General features: G+C 39.8%; 1 protein-coding gene across 2 annotated transcripts; it reads left to right on the top strand.

Annotated features, from left to right (window-relative positions):
- The first annotated feature begins 7,659 nt into the window (after positions 1-7,659).
- Positions 7,660-15,632, top strand: LOC147309362 (uncharacterized). 2 transcript variants are annotated; one of them, XM_086269737.1, is made up of 5 exons: positions 7,660-7,971; positions 9,449-9,517; positions 9,634-9,682; positions 14,823-14,915; positions 15,188-15,632. In XM_086269737.1, exons 1-5 carry the CDS (start codon positions 7,832-7,834, stop codon positions 15,497-15,499), a joined length of 663 nt encoding a protein of 220 aa, XP_086125863.1. In that variant the 5' UTR covers positions 7,660-7,831; the 3' UTR covers positions 15,500-15,632. The 2 variants fall into 2 exon arrangements, with proteins under 2 accessions (XP_086125863.1, XP_086125864.1); XM_086269738.1 differs by lacking the exons at positions 7,660-7,971; positions 9,449-9,517; positions 9,634-9,682 and adding exons at positions 13,327-13,686; positions 13,846-14,001.
- Positions 15,633-15,870: the final 238 nt, after the last annotated feature.

Raw genomic sequence — 15,870 nt, 5'->3', positions numbered from 1 at the left:
GAGCAACAGTTTGACAACCCTCGGAGTATGTGGCAGGGACTAAAAACGATCGCAGACTTTAGAGGGAAAACCAGCACACCGCAGACCACGGCCTCTCTGTGTGAGGATCTAAACGTATTCTACGCTAGATTCGACACAGCGAACACCATGAGACCGGACAGTGTGCGCACCGCGGATGACGTCAGTGCGCACACTGTGTCTGAGGAGGATGTGCGGAGGTGCTTCAGGAAGGTGAACGCGCGCAAAGCTACTGGTCCGGACGGGATTCCCGGCCGCGTCCTCAAGTCATGCGCGGCTCAGCTGGCTGGAGTGTTCACGCACATCTTCAACCTTTCCCTCTCTCTGTCTGTAGTCCCAGCCTGCTTCAAAATGGCCACCATCGTCCCTGTACCCAAATCCTCCACCATCTCCTCATTGAACGACTGGCGACCTGTAGCCATGACCCCCATCGTGAGCAAATGCTTCGAGAAGCTGGTCAGGGACTTCATCCGCTCTGCACTACCCGACTCACTGGACCCTCTACAGTTCGCATACCGCCACAAGAGGTCCACTGATGATGCCATAGCCCTGACACTACACACTGCCCTGTCACACCTGGAGAAGAGAGACACGTATGTGAGAATGCTGTTTGTAGATTACAGCTCAGCATTCAATACCATCGTTCCCTCGAAGCTGGACAGGAAACTGCAGGATCTAGGACTGAGCAGCTCCCTCTGCAGCTGGATCCTTAGCTTCCTGTCTGACAGACGCCAAGTGGTCAGACTGGGCAGCATCACCTCATCCCCCATCACACTGAACACTGGTGCTCCACAGGGGTGTGTACTGAGCCCTCTCCTGTACTCACTCTACACCTACGACTGCACGGCCACTAACAACTCCAACATCATTGTGAAGTTTGCGGACGACACTACAGTGGTGGGTCTTATCACCAACGGTGATGAGACGGCTTACAGGGAGGAGGTCAGCGCCCTGACCCACTGGTGTCAAGACAACCATCTCACCCTCAACGTCGCAAAGACAAAGGAGTTGATAGTGGACTTCCGGAGGTGCAGAGAAGTACACACCCCCATCACCATCAACGGCGCTGCTGTGGAGAGAGTGAGCAGCTTCCGTTTCCTTGGTGTACATCTGGCTGAGGATCTCACGTGGTCAGTACACATAAACAAAACAGTGAAGAAGGCGCAGCAGCGCCTCTTCTTTCTCAGGAGACTGAAAAGATTCGGCATGAGCCCCCGCATCCTCAGGACCTTCTATCACTGTGCCATTGAGAGCATCCTCACTGGATGCATCACCACCTGGTATGGCAACAGCACCGCCTACAACCGCAAAGCTCTCCAGCGAGTAGTGCGGTGCTCTGAACGGATAATTGGAGGTGAGCTTCCCTCCCTCCAAGACATCTACAGGAAGCGGTGCCTGAGGAAAGCGGGGAGGATCATCAAGGACTCCAGTCACCCCAGCCATAAACTGTTCAGACTGCTTCCATCAGGAAGGAGGTTCTGCAGCATCCGGTCCCGTACCAGCAGACTGAGAGACAGCTTCTTCCACCAGGCCATCAGACTGCTGAACATGTCATAGACACCTCAGCTTCACTACTGGAACTTCAACACTATGCACTCCACACTGTATATAAATGCCACTTGTTTTGCACATATTCAACTCTGTATATTTTTATATATTTTATTTTATTTATATTTTATTTTATTTTTTTATTTTTTTATTTTTTACTATTTAATTTGTAAAAATGTGTATACACACACACACACACGTAGGATAATATTTAGTATACACATCCAGGAATGCATACACTATTATATATTGTACATATATTTATTAGTTTCAGATTCTTTCTTGTATTTTGCTCGTTTGTGTTGTTGTGTTTTGCATATCTCTGTTGCTTGTGGGGCTCGCACACAAGAATTTCACTCGCATGTGCTGTGCCAGTGTGCCTGCACATGTGATTTGATTTGATTTGATTTGATTTGATTTGTAGCTAGCCAGGCCCCTGTAGCTGGTGCAGCCGAAGATAGCATAGGCCCCGCTAGCTGTTCCCCGGCAGACCCAAAGCAGCTGGGGAAAGAGGGCGGCTGGGTGACGGTGAGGAGGAAGCATAGTCCTAAACAGAAGCCCCAGGTACACCACCAACCCGTTCATGTGTCTAACCGTTTTTCCCCACTCGGTGACACACCCGCCGGGGGTCAAACTCTGGTAATTGGTGATTCTGTTCTCAGACATGTGAAGCTAGAGACACCGGCAACCATAGTCAATTGTCTTCCAGGGGCCAGAGCAGGCGACATTGAAGGAAATTTAAAACTGCTGGCTAAGGGTAAACGTAAATTCAGTAAAATCATAATTCACGTCGGCAGTAATGACACCCGGTTACGCCAATCGGAGGTCACTAAAATCAATATTGAATCGGTGTGCAACTTTGCTAAAACAATGTCGGACTCTGTAGTTTTCTCTGGTCCCCTCCCCAATCAGACCAGGAGTGACATGTTTAGCCGCATGTTCTCCTTAAATTGCTGGCTGTCTGAGTGGTGTCCCAGAAACGATGTGGGCTTCATAGATAATTGGCAAACCTTCTGGAGGAAACCTGGTCTTGTTAGGAGAGACGGCATCCATCCCACTTTGGATGGAGCAGCTCTCATTTCTAGAAATATGGACAAATTTATTAAACCCCCCAAAATATGACTATCCAGAGTTGGGACCAGGAAGCAGAGTTGCAGTCTTACACGCCTCTCTGCAGCTTCTCTCCTCCTGCTACCCCCCCAAAAACCCATCTCCATAGAGACTGTGTCAGCTCCCAAACAGACAAAAAACAAACTAAAAACCAGCAACAAACGACTTAAACATAAACAATTACAAAGAAAGAACAATACAGTATCCACATCTGAACCAAAGAGTAAAACAGTGAAATGTGGATTATTAAATATTAGGTCTCTCTCCTCCAAGTCTCTGTTAGTACATGACTTAATAATTGATCAACAAATTGATTTACTCTGCCTTACAGAAACCTGGTTGCAGCAGGATGATTATGTTAGTTTAAATGAATCAACACCCCCGAGTCATTCTAACTACCAGAAATCTCGAAGCACAGGCCGAGGGGGCGGTGTGGCAGCAATTTTTCACACCAGCCTATTAATTAATGAAAGACCAAGACAGACTTTTAATTCATTTGAAAGCCTGATGCTTAGCCTCGTCCACCCCAGCTGTGAAACTCAGAAACCAGTCTTACTTGTTATCATCTATCGTCCACCTGGACCTTACACAGAGTTTCTGTCTGATTTCTCAGACTTTATATCTAATTTAGTTCTGAGCTCAGATAAAATAATTATTGTGGGTGATTTTAACATCCATGTAGATGCTAAAAATGACAGCCTCAACATGGCATTTAGTCTGTTATTAGACTCAATTGGCTTCTCTCAAAATGTAAAAGAACCCACCCACCACTTTAATCACACTCTAGATCTTGTTTTAACATATGGCATAGAAACTGAACATTTAACAGTGTTTCCTGAAAACCCTCTCCTGTCTGATCATTTCCTGATAACATTTACATTTACAATAATTGATTACACAGCGGTGGAGAGTAGACTTTATCAAAGTAGATGTCTTTCTGAAAGTGCTGTAACTAAGATTAAGAATATAATCCACCCACTGTTATCATCTTCAATGCTCTGTACCAACACAGAGCAGAGCAGCTATCTGAACGCTACCCCAACAGAGGTCGATTATCTTGTTAATAATTTCACCTCCTCACTACATACGACTCTGGATACTGTAGCTCCTGTGAAAACTAAGGTCTCTAATCAGAAGTATTTGACTCCGTGGTATAATTCTCAAACACGTAGCCTAAAGCAGATGACTCGTAATCTGGAGAGGAAATGGCGTGTCACAAATTTAGAGGATCATCATTTAGCCTGGAGAAATAGTTTGCTGCTTTATAAGAAAGCCCTCCACAAAGCCAGAACATCTTACTATTCATCACTGATTGAAGAAAATAAGAACAACCCCAGGTTTCTCTTCAGCACTGTAGCCAGGCTGACAAAAAGTCAGAGCTCTTGTGAGCCAACAATCCCTTTAACGTTAACTAGTAATGACTTCATGAACTTCTTCACAAATAAAATTTTTATCATTAGAGAAAAAATTACCAGTAATCATCCCACAGATGTAATATTATCTACAGCTACTCTTAGTACCATTGATGTTAAGTTAGACTCTTTTTCTCCAATTGATCTTTCTGAGTTAACTTCAATAATTACTTCCTCCAAACCTTCAACGTGTCTTTTAGACCCCATTCCTACAAAACTGCTCAAAGAAGTCCTGCCATTAATTAATTCTTCGATGTTAAATATGATCAACCTATCTCTAATGATCGGCTATGTACCACAGGCCTTCAAGCTGGCTGTAGTTAAACCTTTACTCAAAAAGCATCTCTAGACCCAGCAGTCTTAGCTAATTATAGGCCAATCTCCAACCTTCCTTTCATATCAAAAATCCTTGAAAGAGTAGTTGTCAAACAGCTAACAGATCATCTGCAGAGGAATGGTTTATCTGAAGAGTTTCAGTCAGGTTTCAGAGCTCATCACAGCACAGAAACAGCTTTAGTGAAGGTTACAAATGATCTTCTTATGGCCTCTGACAGTGGACTCATCTCTGTGCTTGTCCTGCTAGACCTTGATTGATTGATTGATTGAATCTTTATTTTGAACATGTTGAAAAAGTATAAAAAAAATAGAATTAAAAGAGACAAATGAACAAAGCAAACAAAAGGAAAACGAGCAACCACAACTCCAAATAACGTCCATGTTCAAAAAGGAGCAGGAAGAAGCATAAGCTTATTTAATCCCACCCCTTTTCCACTATCTAGTATCAATAGACTACAGAAATACCTCCTTGCAATTACATTATATGTTATGTGTAATTTTTTTTTTATATATACACATATATGTTTCTATCTATCCATACCTACGTATATACACACATGCGCACATATACACATTTTCAATAACCCCATTAACACCTGAAGGATACACAACCTACACAACCTATATATATATATATATATATATACATACATACATATATATACCCATACCAACAAACCCGTGCATGCGCACACACATGAAAATATTAGACAAGAACACCCTATCAAATCTCTACCTTTTCCCTGTACCCTGTAAAAACCATATCCTTAAACCGCTTTTTAAACTGCGCCATGCTTGGACATTGCTTCATATCTTTACTTAGTCTGTTCCACAGCTTCACTCCACACACAGAGATGCAAAAACTTTTTAATGTTGTACGGATACGAGGATGTTTCAAATTTAATTCCCCCCTCAAATTGTATCCCCGTTCCCTTTTAGAAAACATTTTTAGAATATTGTCAGGAAGCAGGTTATTTATTGCTTTATATATAATTTGTGCTGTGAGAAAATGAACCAGATCTGTGAATTTTAGAATTTTTGATTTTAAGAATAGTGGATTTGTATGATCTCTGTAACCAGTTTTATGGATTATCCTTATGGCCCTTTTTTGTAATATAAAGATTGATGATAGCGAACATTTGTAAGTATTGCCCCAAACCTCTGCACAGTAATTCAAATACGGTGCAATCAGGGAACAATAGAGAATGTGGAGTGATTTGTGGTCCAGAATGTGTTTTACTTTACTCAAGATTGAGACACTTCTTGAAATTTTGTTATGTATATGATTTATATGAGACTTCCAGTTTAATTTATCATCTATAATCACACCAAGGAACTTATGTTCAAGTACTCTTTCAATTTCCACACCATCTATATGAATCTGCACTTGTGCATTTCTAAGGGAATTCCCAAATAAGATAATTTTAGTTTTACTTAGATTTAGCGATAGTTTGTTCCTGTTAAACCATTTTTTAATTTTGCACATTTCTGAAGTAATTGTATCCAGCAGCTCCTTTAGATTCCCCCCAGAACAAAAAATATTTGTGTCATCTGCAAATAATACTAATTTTAATATATCAGATGCCTTACAAATATCATTTATATAAATAATAAATAATTTTGGACCCAGTACAGAGCCTTGTGGAACACCACAAGCAATGTCCAAGCGTGATGAGGAATGGACACCCAGCTTCACAAATTGTTTCCGGTCACTTAAATAATTTTTCACCCATTGCAGTACAACCCCCCTAATCCCATACCGTTCCAGTTTATTAATTAATATGTCATGATTGATTGTGTCGAATGCTTTCTTGAGATCCAGAAATACTCTAGCTGCATACTGTTTCTGATCTATAGCATTCGTAATCTCCTCAATTGATTCGATTAATGCCAGAGATGTTGATCTTTTTGATCTGAATCCATATTGACTGTCAGAGAGTAATTTATATTTATCTAAGAATTTGTCTAATCGTTTATTAAACAGGTTTTCTAGGATTTTGGAGAATTGTGGTAGTAAAGAAACAGGCCTGTAATTTGTGAAGTGGCGTCTATCCCCGGTTTTATACAGCGGCACAACTTTAGCTATTTTCATTTTGTTTGGCACTTTTCCCGTCTGAAATGATAAGTTGCAAATATATGTTAGAGGTCCTACAATTCCTTCAATGACCTTCTTGACGATTTTCATGTCAATATCATTACAATCAGTAGATGTTTTATATTTACACATGTGTACAATGTCAATTATTTCTTTTTCCTCCACTGATGTGAGGAACATTGAGTTAGGGTTCCTATCAATCAGGTTTTCACTACATTCTACTGATGGCAGTGACTCAGGAATTTGTTCTGCCAGTTTTGGTCCAATATTTACAAAATAATGATTAAAGCTGTTGACCTTATCAGCAGTGTTTTCCATAATATTGCCATTATCGATAAAGTATTGTGGATAACTTTGTTGTCCAGAATTATTTTTAATGATACCGTTTAAAACATCCCATATTCCTTTCATATTATGTTTATTGTTGTTCAATATTTTACTATAATACTCCTTTCTACATACACGTATAATATTGGTCAACTTATTTTTGTATTTTTTATATTTATTTTCAGCATCTTTTGTTCTTTGTTTTAGGTATTCCCTATAGAGTGTATTTTTCTTTTTACATGCATTTTGTAAACCCTTAGTGAGCCATGGTCTATCTGAATATTTGTGCTTTCTGTTGTATTTTATTGTTGGACAGTTTTTATCGTACAACTCCATGAATATTCTTAAAAATATGCCATATGCAATATCAATATCAGCTTCTTTGTACACATTGTCCCAGTCCTTATTTAATAGATCGTTCTTAAATGCAGTCATCGTTTCTTCCGTCCTTACACGTCTGTATCTCAGTTGTTCTTCATGCTGATTTTTCTTATAATTAGTGTCATAAACTGCAAAAACTGGTAGGTGATCACTGATGTCATTAATTAATAATCCGCTCACAATGTTGTTTTCCATATTGTTAGTGAAAATATTGTCAAGTAAGGTGGCACAATGTGGTGTAATTCTGCTAGGCCTGGTTATTTTAGGATGTAAACTCAAACTGTACATAGTGTTTAGGAATTCGTCTGTCATTTTATGCTTTTTTGGATTCAACAGGTCAATATTAAAATCACCACAGATAAACATAACTTTTTGATTTGTTTTAGAGAATATTTCCTCTATGAAGTCATTAAATACTTGAATACTAGAGCCAGGTGTTCTACACTCAAAAAAATCAACTAGGGCATGTGTTTGATTAACAAAGTAGTAATATGTTTACATCACATGAAGAAATCATTTTTATGCTCATTAAATGATTCATTCTTTTTTGTTGAATATAAATCAAAGAAAACTTTGATGAGTTAAATTCGTTCATGGCAATCCAATGAGAATGAGGTCCATCAAACCAAAGGCTCTGATAGCGTCATGTATTGCGCATGCTCCACGCCCACCGGATGCGGAAAGGTCCGTTGAGAAGTTAACGAGCGCACGTGGAGTTACTTCTTTGGCATACCTGATAGTGAGGTAAGTAATATTTCTTGATATATTTATTTAGGTTAGTGGAGTGAGAGATAAATACTATCAGTTAAAATTTTTTACCTGTGTAGTGTGGAGATTTATATATAGCAGGGAGGTTGTAGTCCCAAACATTTTTCAAATGTAAGTCGGTGAATTTAATGTTTTTTTAAAAACTTAACCAGAGTCGCTAATTGTTGCAACAGAGCAAAAACTGATGCGGTTATTTTGGTAAGTTCGTTTTTTTGTTTTTGTTTCTGTCGACTTTGAATGAGGTGTGTTTCATGGTTATCTGTGTTGGTAGGACTGTTTTTCTTCTCTGGAGTTAGCTAACTTTGAAGAGCGGGAAAGCCGCGTAGAGCCGTAACGTCTTCGCATATAGCTCCATGAATGAAGGGTTACTTTCTGCTTAACCGGAGTTGGTGATTGTTGGTAGTAGTGGTAAGACTGACCGACATGGTTTTGGTGATTTTATGAGTGTTTTATGATGCTCTATCTAAAATTCCTGTTTTTGTCAGTGGAGTTTAGTCGCGGGCAACCGCATTAACTGGATTGATGAAAGGTTTAATCAAACTAAACCAGCGTTTAGGGGAGTTAATAACAAGGAGTAAGATAAAATCTGTCACAATAATTGCATGTGCATTTTTTTTTTTTTTGTAATATATTCACTTAGTTTTTGAATTCAGAATGATTTAGGTGGATAATTGTTTGGGTTATAGTTTCTCTGGTGCTCTGCATTAAGGCTGACTAACGGTGCGTTCACACCGAACGCGATAGATGCCCCTAGCTGATCTCGTGCACATTTGCACCTCGAAGCGCGTCCAGCATGAACTGGTCGAGGTTTATATGCAATTTTCACGCGTATGAAGAAGAGATCTGGGAGGAAGTAGTGCCAGACGGTATGTTATTAAAATGGCAGCTGTCAATCTAGCGTTTGAAGAAAGAGTCTCCCTTCTCTATTTGCTGTGGAGAGCAGAGCAGTGCCTAAAGGACGTCCTCACTGTACCTGGGTCCATCAGGTCTTCCACAAGCGTGAGCAGTTTGGTGAGTTTCACCACTTGCTCCAGAAGCTCCGTCTGGATGACGGCCGCTTTCAGCTGTACCACCTTCTGTCCCTTGCCGAGTTTGAGGAGCTGCTGTCCCGCAGATTTTACCAGCTCGAGCGGTAGACGTGATAAGCGCGAATGCACAAAATGCACCACACAAACTGCAGTGCGTATTTTACTTCGCGCTTCAAAGGCGTCAGTCGTGTGAAGTAGGCAGAAAAGCGTTTTCTCAATGCAACTCTGCTTCCGAAGTTTAGCTGGACCCCCAGTCGCGCTTCATCGTGCTCCTCCATTGACTTTACATGTAAACCTGAAGCTCTGGTCGCGTCTATCGCGTTCAGTGTGTACGCACCGTAACAGTCTTCACATTTCACAGTATGTAGATATTAACACAAATTTGTCAGAGTAATAACTTTGTTTTAATTAATTTCTCTCCCCAGAAATACATCACAAAATAAAGCCACATTCCCATGCTCTGAGATTCTTATGCACCTCCTCAACAATACATGGTAAGTTCATGTTTGCCTTATTATTATTATTATTATGTTATTTATTTATTTTTTTTGGATGATGCAGAAGTTTAATCTCCTTGATGTTTTCTAATGCATATTTCATTTTTTATCAGTGACGTGTATGTGGCAGTGCAAGCATTGTGTTACCAGAGAGAGCAGCAGGTACAAATTACTTCAACATTATAAACTACATCATCATTACGGAATAGGTCAACATTATCTGTGCATATATGTTAATTGTCCGTGCACATTTAAGACTTGGAGTGGACTGAACACTCATGTCTATAAAGCTCATTCATCTCAGTTTACACAGACAGCTTCAAGTTCAGTAACTTTTAAATGTGAGTTATGTGACTGCAGTGACCTCTTCTCTGAGAGAGATTTTTTTGTCCATATTGGAACACATCTGCGAAGTAACGAGACAGTTAGTTGTGTGTTTCTTGGTTGCCCTTTCAAGACAAATATTTACAATACATTTTATACACACAAAAAGAGGAAGCATCATCCACACACACTTAAAGATTTTAAAGCTAGTGTAGTTACACGTGTGGACCCAGTTCAAGTGATAGAGTCCTCTGATAACGTAAGGGCAAGCTGTTCTGAAGATGTATCCTATGGTGAATTTGAAAGTGAGTCAGTGACAGAATGTGATAATAGTGCTGTTGAAAATCAGCCCGAACTAATTGAACGGAAATTAGCAGTAATATTGTTGAAATTGGAACACATATTTCATGTTCCAGCAAAAGGATTAGATGAGTTCTTAGAGGAGTTAGTTTTTCTGTTGAGTTCAGCTAGTGTACCTCTGACAAAACGTACAATTACAGAAATTTTTAAGAGCCATAACCTCCATATTAGTCAGGCTGTTATTGAAGAGCTTGCAAATTCTGTATGTGTTTCTAACCCTGTGGCTAAAATATTGGGAAAGTGTGGCCCTCTTGCCACTCCTTATAAAAGAAAACTATACTACATACAAAATTTTAGGGTTGTAGAGCCTGTTGAGTATTTTTTATCGATAGACCAAAGGAAGTCATTTCAGTACATCCCTTTATTACAGTTATTGCAGGAAATATTGAGTCACAATAAATTGCTGGATAGAGTGATTGAAGAACAAATAGCTCAAGAAAATAGAGAGAATCTGAATGGTGATCAGAGGGTTTACAGATCTTTTCGAGATGGGGAGCATTATAAAAGAAATAGCTTTCTAGATGGTGAGAAGTTGAGAATTTCTATTAACCTTTATATTGATGATTTTGAGGTTTGTAATCCTCTTGGGACCTCACGGAAAAAGCACAAGCTTTGTGGTGTATATTGGGTCTTGGGCAATTTACCACCTGGTTCTCATTCAGCCCTTTCATCCATTTATTTGGCAATCCTTTGCAAGAGTGAAGATTTGAGGACATTTGGGTTTGAAAAAGTCTTTGATCCACTTTTGAGAGATCTGGTAACTTTGGAGCAACATGGTGTGTTCATCAGTCAGTTGAACGAGTGTATTAAAGGAACTGTGAGCTGCGTCATAGCTGACAACCTAGGAGCCCATGGGCTGGCAGGTTTTGTGGAAAGTTTTTCTGCTGAATACATATGCAGATTCTGTACAGCTAAAAAATCTGAAATAAAGTCAGTGACTGCTGGTGATTTTGAGCGTAGAACACCGGAACTTCATGAATTCCATTTGAAGCGTGCACAAGAAACAGCAAGTGCTTGTTGTGGAGTTAAGCGAGATTGTATTTTGAGTAAGAATCTGAGCCATTTTCATGTCACTGCAGGCTACCCTCCAGATGTAGCACATGATCTGCTAGAGGGCATAATACCAGTGGAGCTTGCGCATTGTTTTTCTTTTTTAATCTCTAAAAGGTATTTCACCTTAGAAAAACTTAACAACTTGATCCAAAATTTTGAGTATAAATGGGCAGATAAAACCAACCGGCCTCATGCAATTCCCCAGACTTTCTCATTAAAAAAAAATATTGGTGGAAATGCACATGAAAATTGGTCTCTGCTTCGTTTGTTGCCTCTAATTATTGGTCCACTTGTTCCAGAGGATGAACCTGCATGGCATATTGTTTTGGATCTGAAGGACATTGTGGAGCTTGTTGTAGCCCCTGTCCAGTCTGATGAGTCGATTTCATACCTTGAGTGTAAAATCAGTGAACATCGCCAGAGATACCAAGAACTTTTTCCAAACAACAGTCTTCTCCCTAAACATCATTATTTGGAGCACTACCCTGCTCTGATTCGGCATTTTGGGCCTCTTGTCCACAAATGGACAATGAGATTTGAGGCGAAACATAGTTTTTTTAAACAAATTGCTCGCCATACAAACTGTTTTAAGAACATACCTGTTACACTTGCCAAAAAACATCAGCTCGTGATTGCCTCTGACTTGCACTCTTCTGACCTTAAGACACCTTTAATGGTAAATGTTGGCTCATCAGTACCAATTGATGTTCTGAAAAGTGATATCGCAGTAGCTATAAAGCAAAGATTACCAGATGAAACTGATGTCCATATTACAAAAAGCGTGTCATACAATGGCATGAACTACAGCACAGGAATGATAGTTGTTCATGGGCAAATATTTGGTTTGCCAGAGTTTGCAGAAATTCTGCAGATTTTTATTTTGCATGGCAGAATATACTTTTTTGTAAAAAAGTTCTCTGCTTGGTATCGAGAGCACTTCAGAGCTTTTGAGCTTGACATGTCACATGCGAGAGAGGTGTCTCTGATTGAGCATGGGGAACTACTCGATGACTACCCGTTAGCTGCCTATTCAGTGGGAGGCCTGTGTCTGGTTACTCTGAAGAGACACACTAACTTGCAGGGTAAACAGGAGTGATGTTTGTAAGTATTTTCCCCCTATATCACCTGGCACAGTAAATAATACATCATACTTTGAAGACCAATTGCTACTTAATTTATTGAGAGTAGATTTCTTTTAAGCATCTTATGCAAGAATTGTCATTAATTAGAAGAATGCAAGACAAATCTGGAAAATGCACTATTCACTTCTCCAGTAAAAAAATTCCTCGAGGCCAAGGTGACATCATCAAATTATCGTTGACATTAGAATTTGTTACACACACTCGCACAATAGTCAATGAGTACATCTTTATTTATTTTTTAAATATTTGATATTTGTCCAGGTCAGCATGATGGCCCAGCCCATAAGACTGAGGATCATTCTCGGAGAAGATGATGCCAGGAAACTAATTTTACCAGCTGGGATATCAGACTCCATTGAGGAATTGTGTCAGGAAATAAAGACAAATTTTGGAGTGCAACAGGATTTTCGTCTTCAATATCAAGATCCTGATTTCGGAAATGGTTTTGTAAATCTGACTGCGATCTCTGAAATTAATGATAAAGCAACTTTAAAGGTTGTATACTTGGATAGTGTGCAGTTGCAAAGTTTTACAGAAGATGGAGTGACATGTCAACCAGTGCGAAGTCCAACACATTCCTTTTCAAGCTCTTCAGACACAGACAATACAAGGCCCGTTTCATCGTCAGGTTCATCACCGTCTACACGACTGTCAGTGTGGCCAAGTGTCTTCACAGTCCCTCGTTTCAGCTATGAGGCTGAACTGCAACTTGAAAAGGCCAATGCTGAGTTCATTGCTGGTGGAACTCATTTGACCCCCTCACCAAAACTGAAATCCCACCTTTTAGAAAGGCTGGCTGAAGAAATAATAAAATTTAAAGTCTATCCAACTGACAATGACCTGAATGAAGTTGCAGAAGCCCTTGTCAAACAGCATCCTTGTCTGAGGGAGCAGGGATCCTTTAATGGCTGTTATGGTTGGAAAATTAGCCTCAAGTATAAAATGGCCAATGTCCGCACCAAACTGAGAGGCCTGGGCTGTGCTGAGGTGTTGGTAAATTCACTAAAGAACAAGGCCCAAGACAAAAGTAAGGCAGCATTGAATGTGAAAAAGCCTAGAAGAGCAGAAGTCAATTACTGTCCGCAGTATCCAAAAGGAGAAACCACTGACAGCCTGGAAAAAGAGAGAATTGCACTGCTTTCAGAGGTTCAGAAGAGAAACAATGACAATATAGTGACAATGAAAATGCAGAAGACTTTTTCGTACAGAAGGCAAGAAGTTATTCAAGGACAGCCCTTCATTGCAGATTTTAAAAGCAGATGGCCAGCTCTGTTCACCGAGAAAGAGGTGCATGTCCTATATGTCTAACTTTTAGAGTGTGTTTATGGTTGACCAGTTATTTCTTGCTTCACTAATATTGACATAACACAGTGATAAAACAGCTAATAATTCCTGGTATGTCCTTCCTCTGGTGCATATTATAAGTGCATTGTTCATGTTTTTCAGATTGACAAGGAATTCCTGCGCATATCGACAGTACCGCTGCTATCTAGATTCTTTTATGAGCTAGACTTGTACACTCCACGCATGATGGAGCTCTTTCGAGGCAAAGGTGGGGTGGCTGGCAGAAAAATGAGACACATCATGGTGGCCATCTCCAAGGTGGGTTAGATCTGTGCTTAAGAACTTTTTATGCCCATAATCTGGCAATTTTATGAGCAAAGATATCTATACATATGGTAGGCAAAAGTGCTAAGACGTTTTCATATTTTATACAAATTATATAAGCATCAGTCTTATATTAATAAGTAATTGATAAAATCGTATGGTTAATTTTGATCAAAATGGGGAAAAAACCCCAAAAAAAACATTAGTGTTTAGTTGCCTCATTTTGTATCTGATTTGGTTTAGACAGATGTTTCGAGGTGGCTGTAGCTCAGGTGGTAGAGCAGGTCAGCTACTAATCAGAAGCTTGGCGGTTTGGTCCCAAGCTTCTCCAGTGTGCATGCCAAATATCCTTGGGTAAGATACTAACCCCAAGTTGCTCACCGATGCATTCATCGGAGTGTGAATGTGTATGAATGTTAGACAGTAAGCACTAAACCCGGTGGCGCCAGTGTTCGACAGCCTCGACCTCTGTCAGTGCGCCCCAGGGTGGCTGTGGCTACAATGTAGCTTACCATCACCAGTGTGTGAATGTGTGTGTGAATGGGTGGATGACTGGATATGTAAAGCGCTTTTGGGTCCTTAGGGACTAGTAAAGCGCTATATAAATACAGGCCATTTAAACAGTTTAGAAAAAGTGATTGGGTGAATGAATTGTTGTATAAAGGCAGCTTTGAGTGCTCTGAGTAGAAAAACGCTATATAAGAACCAGTCTATTTACCATGTGGCCTTTTGGACTCTTCCAAACTAAGTATTCCTTTTTCAAACTGCTGCCTAAAAGCTAAATATTGTCATTGTGGATTCCCTTTTTTTCTTAGGATGACACAATACATACAAGACGAGCATGCATCCTGAAGTCCTTGTGTGTCTACCTGAATGAAGACCATGAGAAACTTGTGAAGGAATATACGGTCAGTTACATTCACAAGTTGTTCTGTGTTATGTAATTTGCTCCAGGAGTTATGGGTAATTTCGATATATGAAATGGTAAAATGTGACACCACGTGTGAATAAAAGATATTGCAATTGGTCCTTGTTTTGTTTCATGTCAAATTTCTGAGGTGTGAAACCAGAGACATAGAATTTAGTAAATATATCAGCATATTCACGCTGATTGCTGAATTCCTTTTTTTTTTTTCATATCTAGACTCAAACAAATGTATTATTATATTTTACGTCACAGAACACTGAGGCCAACACTGAAGCCATGGAACAAACTGTGATGGGAGTGTATGTCATACATCAGGAGGGTGCGGAGCCTGGAGATGACCCAGAGAACATCGGTGTCCTGATTGAAGGCGTGGAGGTTCTCACTGGTTTGAGGAGCATTGCAATTGCTTGTGCTCTGTTATTTGGACTGATATACTGTCTGAACCTAAGCTACCCACCGGAGCTCAAATGCACTTTTGAAGTCTTGCAAAAGATTATCATGAAGCTGGATGGACAGAGGTTGTCATCCAAGGCACAGTTCCTAAAAAACAAGCTAATGGGGTGAATGAGCTTGAAACGGACTCATGCAAGCCAGATATTTTTTTTTCAAGGTTTCTGCAATGCAAATATGTGTTTACTGTTTTAAAGTTTAAAATTGTAAGTTATAAAATGTTCATATAAACTATGTGGTTTGCTCTGTGGCTATTATACAAAGATTGTTCGTCCATAACTTAAAGTCTTATACACTTGAAGTGTAAACACTGATTTTTGCCAGATGGCAATTGTTACAAAGGCAAATGCACACTGGTTTTCACAAATTGTTTGAGTGGAGCAGTTATGCTCAAAATTTAATGTTTTCTCCACACGTTAAATAGCATAAAGTCACTATTAATGGATACAGCCTGATTAAATGGAGGACTAATGTATGCAAGCAAC

The sequence above is a fragment of the Aulonocara sp. 'chitande type north' Nkhata Bay genome, linkage group LG17, assembly GCF_057382095.1.
Source record: "Aulonocara sp. 'chitande type north' Nkhata Bay isolate Kocher_YH1m ecotype deep benthic linkage group LG17, A_spYH_male_GT1.1, whole genome shotgun sequence".
Classification (NCBI taxonomy): Eukaryota; Metazoa; Chordata; class Actinopteri; order Cichliformes; family Cichlidae; genus Aulonocara; species Aulonocara sp. 'chitande type north' Nkhata Bay.
Note: the sequence above shows the minus strand (reverse complement) of the source record. Positions and strands in the feature narration are given on the sequence as shown.

Excerpts from the sequence above, each read along its gene's own strand:
- LOC147309362 (XM_086269738.1), top strand. The coding sequence starts at position 13,342 with ATGGCCAATGTCCGCACCAAACTGAGAGGCCTGGGCTGTGCTGAGGTG. Across the intron at positions 14,002-14,822 it reads TCATGGTGGCCATCTCCAAG|GATGACACAATACATACAAG; the intron begins GTGGGTTAGATC and ends TTTTTTTCTTAG. Across the intron at positions 14,916-15,187 it reads AACTTGTGAAGGAATATACG|AACACTGAGGCCAACACTGA; the intron begins GTCAGTTACATT and ends TTTACGTCACAG.